The sequence below is a fragment of the Falco cherrug genome, chromosome 6 (genome assembly GCF_023634085.1).
Source record: "Falco cherrug isolate bFalChe1 chromosome 6, bFalChe1.pri, whole genome shotgun sequence".
In the NCBI taxonomy this organism is placed as follows: domain Eukaryota; kingdom Metazoa; phylum Chordata; class Aves; order Falconiformes; family Falconidae; genus Falco; species Falco cherrug.
Window position 1 is genome coordinate 61,830,020 of NC_073702.1, and position 17,871 is coordinate 61,847,890.

General features: G+C 37.6%; 1 protein-coding gene across 3 annotated transcripts in view; it reads left to right on the forward strand.

The window, feature by feature from the left end:
- Positions 1 to 216: 216 nt before the first annotated feature.
- Positions 217 to 17,871, forward strand: part of GOPC (golgi associated PDZ and coiled-coil motif containing) — a 28,216-nt gene continuing 10,561 nt past the window's right edge. The window contains exons 1-5 of one of the 3 annotated variants that reach the window (XM_055713680.1): positions 443 to 578; positions 12,974 to 13,072; positions 13,811 to 13,978; positions 14,143 to 14,307; positions 16,877 to 16,900. In XM_055713680.1, the coding sequence (XP_055569655.1) occupies positions 13,931 to 13,978; positions 14,143 to 14,307; positions 16,877 to 16,900 (237 nt within the window). In that variant the 5' untranslated portion in view covers positions 443 to 578; positions 12,974 to 13,072; positions 13,811 to 13,930. Of the gene's footprint in view, positions 579 to 12,973; positions 13,073 to 13,810; positions 13,979 to 14,142; positions 14,308 to 16,876; positions 16,901 to 17,871 lie in introns of all 3 variants that reach the window. The other 2 variants (XM_055713678.1, XM_055713679.1) reach the window with 2 other exon arrangements.

Consider the following 17,871-nt stretch of genomic DNA (forward strand, 5'->3'; position numbering starts at 1 on the left):
GCCTGTCAGCGCTGCCGCGCATGCGCGCCGGGCACACTGCTCTTGCTTCCCTGCGTGGCTGCCCCGGTGGAGCGGCGCTGGGCTCGCCGCTGCCGTTGCTGCCGCCGCTGCCGCCGCTGCCGCCGCTGCCTTGTCCTGCGGGGCGGGAGGGAGCCGCGCAGGGAGCGGGCCGCGGCTGAGGCGGGGCGGAGGCTGAGGCGGGGGGCGCCAGCCGTGCCCTGCCCGGGGGGCTGGGCCGTGTGAGGGGAGGGGGCGGCGGCGGCGGCAGCGGCAGCGGCGGCAGCATGTCGGCGGCGGGCGGCGGTTCCTGCGGGCCGGGCGCCGCGGCCTGCGGCGGGGGAGCGGCCGGCTCGGCCTCGGCGGCGGGCGGCGGGGTGTCCATGTTCCGCTGGCTGGAGGTGCTGGAGAAGGAGTTCGACAAGGCCTTCGTGGACGTGGACCTGCTGCTGGGCGAGATCGACCCCGACCAGGCCGACATCACCTACGAGGGGCGGCAGAAGATGACCAGCCTCAGCTCCTGCTTCGCCCAGCTCTGCCACAAGGCGCAGACCGTGTCGCAGATCAACCACAAGCTGGAGGTGAGGGGACCCCCGGGGGCCCCTGGCCGGAGGTGGGGGCGGGGGGCTTTGCCCTCGGGGTCGCGCTGGCCTGGCGGCGCGGCCCCCGCTGCGCCTGGCGGGAGGGGTGGGGGCGGCTGGCGGGGCCTGTGCCCTGCCCGCGGTGGCCGTGAGCGGCCCGGCCGGGCCCTGCCGCCCCTGGGCGCCGTGCTGGAGCCGCTGGGCAGGGTTAACCCGGCCCCGCGTTCGGGGAGGCAGTGTCCGCCCCGCGGCGCTCGGGTCTGGCCCTGCCGCTCCTCTGGTTTTGGTTATTACAGCGTGGGCACGAGGCGGTGCGTGCCAAAAGAAGTTCTCTTTGATGTTGAAAACAGCAGTCTTGAGCAACAGATGTCGCTGACTGGTCTTCGATTTATGTTAAGTCCCTAGTGAATTTGGAAAGCCCTTTAAAAACGGGACAAAGGCGTAACGATCAGGGTGCTTAAAGCTTATAGTTAGTGGTCAAAATGAGGACATTATTCCGCCTTAGCGGTAAATGAAACAGAAAATGGGTTGGAAATGGACTTTTGACAGGTTCTCTTGTCCCTTCATACTCCGTGGCAGATCAGATGGCTCTCTGCCAGACTTGGTGTCAGAAAATTGATGGCAGAGACGGCACATTCTATCAGACAAATAATAACTATCCTTACTGTTAGGAAGTTTTCTTCCCACCTAATCCAGAATTTCAGTTAGGGTGGGAAGAAAGAAGCATCAGCTGTAGCCAGGCTGGCTGGTGCTGCTCAAGAGGCAGGACTGCTAGTCCTTTTGACTTGTGCGAGAACTGGAGCGCTCTGGAAGGAGATTCTGGGGGACTTTATGGTCAGTTTGTAACTGTCCAACCTGAGTCATCTTTGGTTTAGTAGGTGATGTCATTTGGCTTGTCCTTAACAGTTGTGGATGTTAACCACCCTCTTGTCTTCCTGTTACATATTAGAAGACTTGATGTGTCTTCCCTCATTTAGCTTTCCCCTGGGCTAAACCCCTTCAGTTTCATCAGTATCTCTTGTAGGCCATGCCTTTTTAAGTTTTATTGTTTGTTCTACTAATTTTTAAATATATGGGAGTAAGAGGGAAAATGCTGAGAAACCGTGAAATACACGTGCTTTGTAAGAGCTTCGGTAGACAAGTAAACTACAGAATTCAGTTCTTTCATTCCTTTGTGTTATACTTATTATAATAAAGGAATTTAAGAGTCATCAAATGGTAACCTGTTCTTCTGAAGGTCTGCCTTGCAGTAGGAAGTAAAGTAAGTAAATTGGCTTTGGTTTTAATCAGGTTTCTTCCTGTATGAAGACATTGTTATGCACAATAATCCATAGAGTTTATCAGAGGAACAGGACATTTCAGAGTAGAACCAAGACCTTGTTAAACTAGGAGCTTTTTTGTTGCAGTCTTTAGTTCACCAGCATACTTCCTGTAGCGATGTTTATGGTATTCTTTGTGTTTATGTTGCTATGCTTTCATGTACATTTTAGTATTGGGTATGTATATGTACTATCAGCCTATACAGTAGGCTTTATTATATAGGCGTAGTAAAATAAGATTTATGAGTTTATAGTAGACAATCAGCATTTATTGCGTATTGCACAGGGATGGTGGGTGTTTTGCACAGACTTGTAAAACAGATGAGTTTTCAGGTTATTTTAAGAGAATGAGTCAATGCTTGGTAAATATTTCTTTGAAAAGTTGTTTCAAGCTTAAATACTTTGAAAGGAAATTGTAAAACTTGGATCCTGAAAGGGTTTTGGTATCTTATTAAAATCATCAGGAACACCTAAATAACTGAAGATCTGTGCCTCAGTTTCAAATGAGTTGAAAAGCAAAGGAACACAGTTAGTAGTTATAATAGCATAATTACTGTGTATGTCGAAGTGCATGAAGTAATTGTTTGCTGAAAATGATACTGAGAATCTAGAGTGAGTGCTTTAAAAGTGAATAAAAAGCCTTTTATTTTGTGAAATATTTTTATTACTGGTACTAGTATTAGGCTTCATACCTATAATGGCATTTTTATCTGTCAAACAGACGTTTAGAAGGTTGTAGTATTGTCTTGCAGGCTGTTAATTTTAGGACCTCATGATTATTAGAGTCATAAACATGAAATGAAAACTGCCATTTAAAATCTCCAAAAGATGGAGCTGCTCTGTTGAGAATGAGTGTCTTGTCTTTTTACATGCACAGATGTCTAGTCAAAAGTGTCCAGAATGAAGGATAAAATTCCATATTTTGAAAGAAGTTATGAACATTAATACTTGAATTTATGATGTGATCAGTGATTTTACTTTTTTCATGATGCAAGTTACTGTATTTCATATAACTTAAAATTGCAGTGATTTCTCAATAGCTTACAATTGTAACTTTATAGTGCTTGTGCATTTTGATACAGTGCTTTCATTGCATTCATGAAAGTGTCATTAGTCATAGTTTACTTAAGTACAAACACTTATTCAAACCAGTAAGTTAAATCCATTTTCAGAAATATGTGTTTATTTGGATAAAATAGTACTTTGACTGAATGTGTCAAGTGACTGTTAAAAACTGAGACTTCACTCCTACAGCTGCATTTGTCTGCGGTTGTCTTACTGAACGAGTGATATTATTTCATAAAGGAAAACCAAATCAATAATAATAAAAAATGAATATCATTCTGTTGTTTGTGGGTTCCATTTTCTTGGATTTGTCAGGTCTTACTATAATATTACATACAAGAATAAAGAAATGCAGTTCAGACTTTATCAACTTTATCATGAACGAGTGATATTATTTCATAAAGGAAAACCAAATCAATAACAATAAAAAATGAATATCATTCTGTTGTTTGTGGGTTCCATTTTCTTGGATTTGTCAGGTCTTACTATAATATTACATACAAGAATAAAGAAATGCAGTTCAGACTTTGAGTCTGAACTTTATCAGCTTAATATGCAACCTCAGATTGATACAGTTGCTTTTAAGAGGCACAACTTGAGCTGTTTTGGAGGATGGAAGCTGCTGCTGTAGGACTTTGCTGTGAAAAATGTTTTGGTGGCATTGCTGTATGCCTACTGCTGGAGAGATGAGTCTAGGTAAAATATTATATGAAGGATGTTTCTGAGCAGTGAAACTATTCCAGGAAGATGGTAGTTTCCAAAGAGGGATATATATGTTGCCATTTCAGGGGTAAGTTATTTTTAGAAGGAACCTGAAGGTATGTAGATGCACAATATGCAGATTAATTTACTTTTGCTTTAGGGTTGTGAAAGGTTATAAGCACACTACTGTGCTAATAGCATTTGCAGTCCTAAATTAAACTAATTAAAGAAAAGGGGAGGAGGATTTGTTTTCATATTTTTCCTGCTGGTCACAGTAGGACAGAGGTGAATTATGTAGCTAATCGAAGAGGAAAAAAAGTGTTAGGTGATAGAAGCCACTGTCTTTTCTGAGCTTGGCTTCACTTCAGTATGAACAAATGAAGAAGTGTATCTTGATGGAGGGCAGTAAGGCCTCAGGCTGTTAGAACAAAAGGAGATGACTGCCATTTTAAAGGAGATTTTTTTTGTGATGCTCTGCTCTCAGAAAGCATTATAAATCAGCAGATGCAGGCTGGCAGTCAGTGTGAGGTTTCAGTGGATTTTTAACTGAGAGGAAGTTCGTAGGATTTGTTTTTTCCTGTTTGGCTATCACTTGAGGTCAAAAAATAACATGATGCTGACTGTGACATTGTCTAAACATCCATTGCAAAAAAAAAAAAGAAGTTCTGTATAGTGCAGTTTTGTAGAAGTAAAAAGAAGTAGGTCAATGTGCCAGTGAAAACTGAGCTTGACTTCAACTCTGGCACTTTGACTGCCAATCTGATTCTGTAATTTTAAATGAATAAGCTAGAAAGGAACATCTAATAGAACACACCCTGTGTCTTGGCAGTTGTGTTAGGCCAATGTACATGCTTAAGTTAAGGAAAACATTTAAGTATATGCCTAAGAAGGTAATTGTCTATGTAGTTTTATGTCCTTGATGAACTCGGAATCAGCTGATTTAGAGGGACATGTTCCTATAAGCTGAAATCTTTTGTAACTTCTTGCTGTATCAGCTAAAGCATACATAGTATTATGTAGTTAATCTGAAGATCCCTATTAAAAAAAGAAAACCAAAAAAGCTAACCATAGGTGGCTTTATGTTCATGGTGACTTTTCATATAGTGTGCAAGTCCATCTGATGGAGCACACTACAGAATTATAGTCCTGCTTTTTTGTTTAGCAGTGTTTTTTAAACTAAGGTAGGACCATACACGTTCTTATGAGGGTCTGTTTGGATTTCCCCCCCCCCCCCCCCCCCCCCCCCCTTCTTTGCCTTTTAGTTAGAAATGCACCTGTTGAAGACCAAGGGATTTCTTTGCCCGTGACAGATGTCTATAAAACTGGGAACATAGTTGCAATAACTTCGTAAGAAAAGCAAACTGTTTATTTTTTTCAAATGTCATAACATTTTCCAGTATTTACTAAGATGTTACTTTGTTTATTACACTGTTAACTGAATACTTTTTCTGGTTTTTTGGAATAGAAATCTGTTGATACTGGGTAGAATGTGGTCTTTGGAAAATAAATTGAATGAGATTTGATCCAGCTAATTTTATATCCTAAAATGTAAGCAATTTTCAGAAATTCAGGAAGTAGAAGTACAAGTTTACATAAACTTTCCAGTTGTCTTGTGTACTAAATTGTCATTAGTTTGATACATATAACTTCTGTCACAATAATTACACATGTTTTGAAGGGGTCACTTAGACTTATTTCATATTTTCTGGTATCAGAAGCCCTGGAATTCTATAGAAGTTTAACTAGCTTGCTTTAGTTTCCATCAGCATGTAGTGAAGTCTTTTCCTTTTCTCTGTCTTCTTTGTTGGGAGCTGCCAAAGAGTAAGTGATAGGGAACCAGTATTTTAGTTTATATTTGTTAGTTTTATTTACTGAATTATGTTGCATAGCTAGTAAAACTTTCAAAATAATGGCAATAATAAAACTACTAATATGACTTCTAAAAACAGATTTGTGTCTTAACAACTAGAAGCATGGGCAGCCTGAAAAAAATGTCTTTGTGAGGCAGAGGGAAATGTAGCACTGGTGAAGTGTAGGAGCAGTGACTTAAAAATCCCAAATGTAATTTGTGCTGCTCTAAGTAGGTGCAAACAGAATGATACACTTGAATACAAAGTAAAATAGTGGCAAGAAACTATGTAAAGCCAAGTGAAAACAATTGGTTGCTGCAGTAAAAGGTCTTTTAATGACAGATGAAAAAGGTCAGTGACTGGCATAAATGTTGGTTGATGTATCAATCTATGTAAATGGAAACCACATTTTTAAGAAGATTACATGTATTATTATTATCTTTTAGTTGTTGGCAGGAGAAGTGTGCGGATAATTACATATCCAGAATGGTCTTCAGCAGAGAAGATAAAGAAATATGAACGTTATTTTGCATTCTTTTTTATTTGCTGACCAGTCTTCTGAATGTTTTGTCAGGACTAGAATGGAATCTGAAAAGTGGAGCAATTAATTTGTAGATGTCTCATGTACTTTGTGCTCTGTATGGGACATATTAAAGGTGGACTAAATTAATACTGCATTTGTACCAAGACAACCTATGTAGCTACGCTACTGTAATGTTTATTTAAGGAGTCAGTAGTCCTAAATTTTGTTATTAACCATGATAAAGACTGTTTTGTTAAAATTAAAGCTTTAACTAAAAACTTAAGTCACATATGTCCTGTATGGAGGTCACAATAATAATGAAATAAAGGCTTTTAATTTCATTGAAAGATTTGTAAGTACAGTCTTTTTAAATAATTTTACAGGCTAGTCATTTTCATCATTGACAAGTGGCAAGCATTCTTTGGTTGTGTTGAAATCAGGGGTGTTTTATCAACAAAAATTGTAGTTTCAAAGTGTATCATTTATTCAGAAACTCATTTTGTACACTTTAGTTTTGCAGGGAGCACAGTGAGATAAATAGGGCTCTGATATGTTTCATGATTTGTCATTCAAACCAGCCCATTAAACTTAATAGGGTTGTGTGAGAAATTACAGCAAATGCTAACAGGCAGCAAGAATCAAATAGTCAAGACTGAGGAAGGGTTGAGTGTTGTCTTTTGGAGAGCTGTAGTCAAAGTGGTGAAGTGACACTGGTGAGATAATGGAGACAATCCTTTCTTCCAGCAATTAGAGAAACCTAATAGGTGAGAATTTTGGATACTTCACATCTAGAAGCTGATACCAAAGTTAGGGTCCCCATAAAAAAATTATTAGTACGTGGGCTGCGGGGCTCCTAACTGTGCACAACAGGCTCTTCTGTTATTGAACCAACATTACTTGAGTATCTGGTGTCTGTGAGCACGTTTAGGCCCCAAGCTGTAGGAGCTGCAGCTGTCGTGTCCTGAAAAATTGTCTGCGATCCTGCAGTTGTGTAATGATATGGGAACACTTAGGAATAATAATTTCATTGTTGGTAAAGCATAATCAGGGTTTTTTTTTAACCTACTTTTAAGTGAGACTTCTGTCTTTAAAAAGATGTCCTCAAAATGTAATGTCATGTAGATAGGCTAGTGTCGAATCTTGATATTTTATTGCTTTCTTTGTGCATATACTGGGGTGGAAGCCACAGAGTAATTGCAGCATTGAAGTGTGCTGTGTTTTATGATCCTAGATCCTTCAGCCTTTAAATCAGAAGGTTAATAGTCCCAATCAAGAGTGAATTTTTAAATACATACAACTATGTTGATAAACTTTCTGGAGTCTAGCATAAATTACATGAGGACACGTTGCTGAAGAAGTGAAACTACTTAATATCTTTATTTGTCTATGCATTTTTATTTGGTCTTGTGGCAAGATTCATAGGGACCTCTCCTGTAAATTTAGCTATTAAAAAATCTATATACTGGAGGTGTTTTGTGGTAACAGAATCAATGCAGCTTGGAAACCTCAATTCTACTTATTTGTGGGGAATGACTTGTCGTAAAGCAAATGTCAAGCACTTTCTCAAGTCACTAAAACCTTCCAATTTAGGCACTCCCCTGTCTTTCCCATGATCTGTGAGTTCCCACGCCACAGCATCATTTGCCTTTTCATCTACCTACAGTTTTGCTTAGTCGGCTGGACAAGAAGCAGTAGCAGAGTCACTAGCTCAGAAGTGTGTCTGTGCTGCCTGGCCACCAGGCTGTTTGCTCCTGTCTCTGGGTAGATGAGCTGAGGTCTGGCTCATCCTGGGCACTAATCTGCCACTTTCTTCTACTAGCAGCTGTTTTGCACAAAACTTGAAGGAACTTTAATCATATGCACCTTTACCCCTCTAACAGATCTGTTTGAATCTCAAAAATCGATTCAATTCAAATCAGCAGGGAAGGCAAAATAGGAAGAAATGTAAATGTACAGATACAATGATGGCACTAGACTTCTATGTTTAGGAAACTAAGAAATGTTGAAATGTTATCAGTTTTGTGGGTTTTTTATTGCTAGTCTGCTGGTTTGCTATTTCTTGGAGTCCTAGCTACTGGCATTTAGAGATGATATGGTGGAAAAAAATAATCTTTCATTTAAAAAAGACAGTTTTCAGACTTTTATGACTTTAGAAGGGCTGGTATGAGAATGAATTAGGTGTAGCCTAAAGGCCTGAAATTAAAGGAAAATGAAAAAAATATTTAAAGAATGTTTACTACTTTTAAAGGCATTTGATGAGTGCTTGGCTTATGACTTTTAGTCACTGGAGGCTGATAATATGGGTATTTTTGCATGTATCTAGTTGTCCTTTGCTGAAAAATCTTTTTTGGTAAGTCCATTATGCTTAGTCTTTTTTTGAGATAGAAATTGATATACCAAAAAGTGCATCATTACAAGCCTTACAAAGCATTCATTACACTTTGCTGAAGGTGTTCAGGTCTTCCTTTCATTTTTGTTTGATATGGTGAATAATGCCACTGCCTTGTCCTAGCGTTATTCAGGCCTATGACCTCATTTTCCAGTTCAGCTCAGCTGTGTTTTATGTCCTCATGTCTGGGCAACAGCTAAGTCTTAGATATTTTTTTATATCTATTAGCTCAAATAAAACTCTTGTCAATACTGCAGACGTTAATTGGAATGATAGCTCAGAAAATGAAAAAGCATTTCCCAGAGCTAAAAACATTGTCATTATTTTACCTGATGGTGCGACCTCTCTGTTTGCCCTCCACCCCCCGGCAACTGGTTTCCTTTTCAGTAGTGAGAGGTAGATTGTTTCCTGTTAGCATGGTAAGTTAGTCACCAGCATCCCACTTCATGAAGTTTTCTCAGTCTCTGTGCTCCCTCTGATGCTTTAGATCTCAGAGGTTGCAATGTTGCCATCTTTTAATGCTGCATTCAAGCAGTGATGGTTATGAGAAATGGTAACTTGTGGTTTTAGCGTGCACTCTGTCTACGTCCTGTTGCATGGTTCTGTACACAAGCACCTCTGTATTCATCCTTCATGTTACGTTTATTCCTAATTTCCTTAGTTTGTTTACATTGTAAGTTGGTTCTGGACAAGGTCCACATTTTTATTCTTTCCTGTGTACAAAGTTAGCATAGGATCTTTGAGTATGGCTGTGAGATCTTGCAGAAATAAATGATTTCTGGTTGGTTATTCTAATACTTGCTTTCCTATGAAAAATGTACAGGTGGATGAATGAGTATTTTTTTCTCAGAGTTCAGACCATCATATGAAAAAAAATAAGATATGATATAAAATAATGGGAAGAGACCTCAGTGGTATTATTTTGTTCAGTGAAACTAGTGAAAAACACTAGTTAAGACTAAGAATTCCATGACACTAAATACAATCAACCCCAGCATTTAAGCTGACATTTACTATATTGCCAACATAAAATACATATTTAGCATAAGATCTTTTATAACAAATACAGCTTTTTGATAACTCATTATTGCTTGAACAGGCAAAAAAAAAAAAAAAAGGATGTTATGTCTGGATTGTTTTGCCTAGTTTTTTGTTTTTCTTAGTTTTTGCAATAACATTTTTGAATGCTCTGTGGAGTAACTATGCCTGTTGCTTAGTGCCATGACTTACTTTCTTTTCTCTCCTATGGAAGAAAAAAAGAGTAAATTATAAATTCTTGAGTTATTTCAATTGAAATTTGGTTTTAATTTTCATAGGCTAAAGATCTCTGAAATACAAAATACCAGGTCAATGGCAAAATATGCCCCAAAATGAATAAATATTCAGTTAGCTGTTCAAAACTATTCTTGTGGTATTACCTGTGTATTATATTGTTTGTAAGATAAATATTGAGGTTTACTATTTGATTATTTTGACCAGGATCTTCAGTTTGCTAAAGTTGTAGACTTTTACTTAGAGTTCAGAGGTAGCTTGATTATAGACCAATGTGGTGGTAATCTGAAGCAGTAGCTTTTTTCTGAAATAGCATGTGTTTTCTGGTACTTTGTAGAAGAAAAAAAAACCCAGATGTATGAAATTAACTTTTCGCTCCCCACCTCAGACAGATCAGTCTTAATGGTTTTTTGTGTTTTTTATTCAGAACATTGAGGAGAAAAAAGGTAAACCAAGTAGTATGTCTTGTGTAGTTGACAGTGTATAGATTGTAATTGGGACAGTAAATACAAAGAAATTAACGGTAATGTGTCTAATAATTATTGACAAATTGGAGAACAAGCTTGAATAAGATACTCTAGAAAAAGAAGTGATTCTGTCAGTAATGCAGTTTTTGGGTTTTTTTTTTTTTTTTCTGAGTCTTTTCCATGCTGACTCATGAAGTTTATGGAACTTCTCCAAGTTGTCAGTTAGCAGCCAGAGCTGAACTGAAGCCATTTCTCAGAACACTTCAGGAAAAGTTAGTGATTGTGGTCCATGACAAGAGAGGTGGGAAAAGCGGAGCATTCAAGCAAGAGGCCTGACTTCTTTTAATAACGAAGAGCCTTGGTTATATTCTGGTTGATATCAGTAAGCTTTGGCTTCCCTTGTAAGGCCCAGACCAGGCACTTCCCTTTGCCATTGGCACCAAATTCCAGTGACAGATCTTGGTCTGAGAGAAGTGTCCAAAACTTCAGTGAGTCAGAGAGAAATGAACATATCTCAAAAGGCACTGACCTCGTCAAGACATGTCAGAATAAAAGGAAAAAAAGAGCTGTGCGTATTCAGTCTCTTTCATGTCCTGTCTGCTAGATTCCTCTAGGGCTAGATAAAGGTTTTCATGACTAAATCATACTTCCATGAGCCACACAGTCACGTTCTGCTGCTAACCGTGAGTTGCCTTGGTCATAGACTCTCAAATGAGTTAGCAGAGAGAAACTAAGGTGTTACCTTGCAGTATGATACTTGCTAATGTGTGATAATTACTAGTCTGCACAGTTGTATACTGCCCTAAATATAGAAGAGTTCCTCTTTTGGCTGAATCGGCAAGTTACTATTAAAGGGTGTTTTGAAAGTAAACGTACCACCTTCTCTTCAACCTCTGCCCCTTATTGTTCCCCAATGAAAGTTTCTGTTCTCTGTTTGTTGTTTGGTGGCTCTTCCTAAGCTCTCCTAACCATGAATCTCAATGGTCTCCTGTGGGTGGGTGTTTGTTAATTCTGCTGCTGACTGACCTCTCCGGAAATTCTAGGGCAGTTGCAGGTGACCTTCAAAATACAGGACATCTCTCCTTCAACAGTCTTCTTGGAGAGTGCACTGAAAAAGCTACCAATTAAAGGATTGGTACAGCTGCTTGTGCAGCATTATGTGTCATCACTGTGTTTATGCAAACTGAAACATAATTATACGATCTGGCACTGTTTTTTGTAGAACCCCTGCTTCATGCAGTGAATGGTGCTCTTGGAAGGAATGGCCTTACCAATAGTTCTTGTTTGTGCTTGTCATTTCCTCTGCTGTCTCTGCTCCCTCTCTGGTTTTTACTGAGTAGCTTCCAAAACTGAATGTAGAGCTGTTGAATTTCCATATGATTCCTTTATAACCAAGTGAGGGAATGTGGATAAAAATTGGTGCTAGTAAGAGTAATACAAATAATTAAGTGAGCTGGCCAAGCTGAAAAAGGCAGAACTTCTGTGAGAGGTAACAAATCTTTACATTATTTCACAGAAGCAGATTGCAAGATTTGAAACCAGCCTACTGTGTTTGCTTTTTGGTGTGACTCCTGTATCTGCATCTCTTCCTGAAGATAGATTTATGACTTTTCATAATGTGTAAACACATTACTTCCATGATAGGCACTCACACCATTGCTCATTTTGTTCTCTATTAAAAGAGCAGAATACGAATTTAAATCCTGGGTTATACGCAGAGATTTATTTATTTATTTATTATTAGTTTTACAGTCTCTTTGTGATCCATTTGGAGCATCATTCATGTTGCAAAACTAGTAGCCATCATTCTCACCGCTTTGTAGATTTCACAGGGAAATAACTTTTTTGTTGTTTTTTTTTTCCTCTGGAACTCTGTTCTGTTTCTTATATGCGATTTTCTACTAGTTGAAACTGGACAATATTAAACTGGTGTAATTTACCTGTTTTGCCACTTTCTGCTTCTCCAGGCATTTTGAATTATGAATGTTTGTGTGTGTGTGTATATATATATATATATATATATATATGTATGTATGTATAAAAAAGCAATAAAAGCCAATACATTAACTGATAGTACCTGTCTGAAAGGAGGAAGGCATTAGTGGTCTTTTTTTAAAAAGTAGAATATCATTGTGCATTATGTAATAGTAACAACTAATAATAAAATAGAAGTAATATTGTTACACATTATGTGAAATTGTGACTGGGTCAAACTGCCTTCATTATTAAGGTCTTAGTTATCTGCTCTGTACTATATCATCACCTCCTTTCACGGGCAATATTTTCTTTTGCTACTTTAGTTTAGACCTATCTGCTTTTGTTTGAGGGTAGATAGTCTATGGGAGAGAGACTTTAGCAGTGGCTGTTTGTTGGTGAGAATAATGTGGTTTTGTAAGTAACCCGTTTATCTAAAATTATATGACTTTCTAGTATGTTAAATATCATTGTACTATAGAAGGCAATTTCTGCCTTAGAGTTCTGTGAGGGTTTACAAATTATTCAAGTCTTTTGTCATTTTGGCAGTTGGAAGGTGAAAATGCGTGCAGCCTTATTCCTTGACAGAAAGTAAATGCTAACCTGATCTGTTGAGGCTTCGTTTAAGCCAGCAGGGAGAGGTGATTTTTCTCTGTTCTGGGGAGTCTGGTCTGAAATCAGCAGAGCTCACTGGCAGGACTTCTCCCACTCTCCCGTCCCGGAGATATCGGGTGATGGGGCATAGCCAAGGGGCTGGAAGGGAGATAATTCTACTTCTTAGCAGCAAGCTGGAGATTGGCTTGATCCATCTCATCAAATTGCGCTCTAATTTAGGTGCTCTGAATCACCTTGGGAAGAGCCTACTTCTGTCTGAATTTTGCTGGAAGGTTAAGGAAGCTGTCCATACAAATTACATACCTAAGGTTAGGTCCAGTAAGTACTCCCCACTGATAAATCTTTCCTGCCTTTGTTAAAGTTTGGTTGGGTTTTTTTAACTGATACAGAAATTTTAAAGGAGTGATTTACATAGTTGAATGGGGTGAGTGCTGTCTTGCAACTTGATATTCATTGTGAATTTGAACATTAGTATAATGTTGTTAAAATATCTAAAATACCCTGCTTTAGTATGAGGGACATTTTAAAAAAATTAGTGGCTTTTCAGTTTGCTTTTTAGTTCCAGATTTTTGGAAGCAAAAATATACTCTGGGAATTTATCTAAAAATTCTCTGAGATAATTTTTTTTTTTTTTTGAGGAAATAGTAGCTTTAAAGCTTATATAAATGCAGTTTATCTTACAAAATGCTACTTGAACTTAAGGATAACAAGTAACTTGGTAAACACGTTAGAACTTTTTCTTCTATCCCAGATATAAATACTACATGTAAACTGTATTTAAAATGTTTCAAAACCACTTTTTAAAGAGTTAATAACTATTCCTGGTTTTCTACATAAGCATTTTAGGGGCATGTTAATTCATGGCTTCTGGTTTGCCCACCTCATTTACTATTTCAGTTAAGCTATTGATAATAGACCAATTGTAAATTGGGTTATTTGATTTCAAAACTGCATTAATAATTGTAATTTTACTTTGATACATTTTTTCCCCATAAGATTTAATAATTTTAAAATTTTAAATTGTATTTACGTTGCTATGGTTTTATTCCTACATAGGTTTCATGCCATTGCCCTGTTTTGGAGTGGACAACAGCATCACATGCCACTGTCTGCATGAGGCAGTCAGCTATTGTTACTTTCAGCAGTATGGTTGGTTGATGCTGGGTCTGTGAATGAATGAATTTTGTGGCAGTCAGGGAGAAAAGCCTGCAAATGATCCAGTGCGTAAGTTGGGCTATAGAGGAATTTGTGATAGCCTGTACTCCTCCCTGTATTACACCATGTGTAGTGTATATGTACCAGCAAATGATGTATCTATCTATCTATCTGAGTTCTGATGATCCCATTAATCATTGCTCTAATTACTATGATGGATTATATCTTCACAGGCACAGTTAGTTGACCTGAAGTCTGAACTGACAGAAACACAAGCAGAGAAAGCAGTATTGGAAAAGGAAGTGCATGATCAGCTTTTGCAACTCCATGCTGTTCAACTTCAGCTACATGCCAAAACTGGTCAGAGTGTTGATTCTGGGGCTATTAAGGCAAAACTGGTAAGTATGGGTGACTTGCATGGAGGATTATATTACAGTTTTCCCTCTCCTGGCTAAAGTTCTGCCTTGGCCAGTGTGAATAAGCTGGTTATAAATTCTCACATTAAAACCGTTAGAGTGTGTTAACTTTTTAAAATAACATTTAATATTTTAAAACAATTTAATAGCAACCATTAGTAATAACATAAATAACACCAGAATAATGAATAAGAATTTTAAGAAGTTGTTTCTATGTAAGCTGTTTTTTACTGGTTTCTTAAAGTAAAATAAGAAAATAGTTTGATGGTTTATGAAGCTTTTCTGGAGACAGAAGTTGCGAAAGATAATAACTTCTGATATACAAATACAACCAGAGTTTCACGTATCTTAAAAAAAGCCTAAAGTGAAGGAAGTCTATTGCTTTTATTGTAGTTACACTCTGACAAGAGTAAGCATGGGGTTGTTTTGCCATACAGAGAGAGGGTAGATGGCATCACAGACCTCTCTATGTTGTCATTCTTTCTCTTTAAGAATGCTGCAGATGCATCTGTGGTGCTACCCATTGCTACATGCAGCAGACTGTTGTGAAAGAACTCAGTAAACCACTGATAATTTTGTTTGATACGTTTTCAAAAAACTTAGGCATTTACAAAGCCCACCAAAAGTTAGCAGTGATTAATCTGTGGAATTGGTTGACATTGACTGATAACCAGAGTGTAATCTGCCTTGTTATTAGCCGCAGCACAGATTCAGACTCTCATACTAAGACTTTGTAAATTAGAAAAGTACTGTTGTATAGATTTTGGTTTCCAACTGTTGGTATAAATCAAAGTCTAGTTCTCTTGTCTGTTTTTAAAATTGCTTTGCAGGTTCATTAACAAATACCTAGTCTCAACATATGTGGAACATTAGAATAGCTTCCTCTGCTATTTTGTCCTGTTAATTAATGTGTAATAAAACACAGTAATAGACTGTAAGGTTTAAAGGCAATCTAAGGTAATCACTGAATAACAGGAGTAACCCAAATTCTTCCTGTTTCAGATCCAGAAGCTGTAATTGAATTAGAGCTATGTTCCTAAGTCTACATACTTGCATATTCAGTATGAGAGTAACATTTTCTGGATTGTTGGCACATATTTTGTTCTGTATTGAATTATAGCTTAAGCATGAAGAAGTTCCTTTTGAGCTGTTAATAATTTTTGTGGCTCTGTAAATAAGCATTAGTTATGTTTTGTAAATATTAAGCTGCAGGTTCACATGTAGCACATTTTCTAATCCAACACATCACTGTAAGTGTTTTTGGGTCCCTAAATTTTATTAGTGAGACTTAATTTCTTGAGTGACATAAAGAGTAATACTTCTAACCTTTTTGCTTCTCCTTACCTTGTTATGAAAAATTTCTAAAGATACATTAAATCTCTATGCTATTGACAGGAGTCTTTTTCCTACAGGTGACAATAAATACATTTTACTTGCATTGTTTCAGATTTTATCTGTGTCGAAATTTAATTTAGTAACAGCCTAGACCGATACGCTGTCCTTAATTCCATTTAGTTCCTCCTTTTTTATAAACATTTAGCACTAATCTTTGGGGTTTGGTTTACTTTGCCTTTAGGGATTTCATAGGTTTAATGGATAGAAGCTCAGCTTAAACTGTTCTAGATACAGAAAGCTTCAAAGGTCTCGGAAGCTTGAACAGCCAGAACTGAGGCTGCTTAAATGACAGTAAAATGGGAAGTCTGAGTTTTAGGTAAATAAAAATTGTCACGCTGACCTTCTGGCAGTCAGAAAGCCTCTGAGGGCAAAGGAGGACTGTGTTTACAGAATATGTGATGGGGAAATAAAGTTTTGTACTAGTTAACTTCCTCCTTTCTTTGTTAAGGGCAACCGCTTTTCTTTTGTATGTAGACTCTTAGCATAAATGTATACTAAATGTATAAATTTTACAAACTCTAAAATTGTACATAGTGGTGAACTAAGACATTTTTAGATGTTTCTGATTGCTGAGCGGTTGATAAGATCGTGTAGTTTAGGCTGAATCCCTTTTTAGGAGCAGTGTATGTGCTTAGTCCAAGCACGATTAACTGTATGAAGTTGCCTGGTTGAATTTCTTTTTTCTTGAGTTTTACAGTTGACGTTTGTTGGTTTTTTTTGCTATTTCTCCCTGTCTTTTACGTCCCTTTTGTAATACTTTGTTATCCTTTCTGAAAGGAAAAAAAATATCTATTATCTGTACAATAGATGGTGTATTATGGAATGTTCTTTCAGTAATACCTTCAAAATTGCTTTCATGCATTTCACATTATGTTGCTATGCTTTATAAAGATTCTTGGTATTTTAGGAGAAAGTATTGTTTTCAATACTACAATAAGGTTAAAATCTTTAATAAGATTTTTAATAACTTTCACTGCAAAATACCAAATTGCTGCTAAGTACAGTTATAGCAGTGTGCTTGTTCTTTATGCCTTCTAATAAAATAAACAATCTGCTGGTAAATTTCTTTCAGAGTAAGTCATTTATGTTGTTGCATTTTCTTGATGTTCCTATTGCCTGTTTTTCTAATTATGGAACTCTTTTCTTCTGTCTTAAGTCTGTCGTTTCTGTGGATGAAATGGTAAGTATGCTGATTGCCTTTTTTGTTATGTTTAAGCAGTACTTTTGTTTTGTGCAACACCTTACATATATATTGTATATGTATATGTAAACTGGCAAAACAGATCTGGCTTGTTCCTTCTTCCTGTCACTTGGCAAGATACCTTGTAAAGAATTTTCTTTGCATTTTAGTTTTTCTTTTCTAGTTTTGGTGCCCTCTTTCCTAAGTCTGTATGTGTTTTATTTATTATTGTTACAGCTAATTTGGGGTGATTATTGGGGTAATTGGGCAGTTTGACATTCTGATTGTTCTGGCAGTTTCTAAAAATGTTTAGGTGTTACAAAATTTCTAAAGCATAAACACTGTACATACCTATCAATGTAATACGAAGTATTGTGTGTTGTATTTTAAAAAAAAACCCCTGTCAACCTTTTATATATATATATATATGAAGAACAGAAAATACATTTTTCTATCTTGCAGAACCTATGCAATACTGTGAACACTAGAAAGTATGAAACTGTTCTGTAACTTCCTCAATTTTTTAAACATTTTTGAGAGTTTTGTTGGATCTCTCTACAGTGGTTCAAAACAAGACATGTTCTTTCAGTACATCATCAGAGATTCCGTGTTGCAAACCTTTTGATTTTTTAATTAGTGTAGTGATCAGTTGGAGCCAGTTCAGAGAAGAATGGCTTCTGAGTGTAATTTTCCACCTTAGTCACAGAACAATAGTCATAGTAATGGAGAAAATAGGAAGAAAACAATTCTATGGGATTACATTGTTCCTTGTATTTTAGGTGTAATGTTTAAAATGCATGACTAAAAGTGATTCCACTTAGAAATGTAACATTTAACTTTCCGTTTAAATATAATTTAAATGACAAACCAAAATCGCAGAAAATCAATGGAAGATTTCAGTCTTGAGAGTTCTTAAGCTGGCTACTTTTGTATAAATACTATGCAGTGTGCTATATGAAATTTGCTAGTGT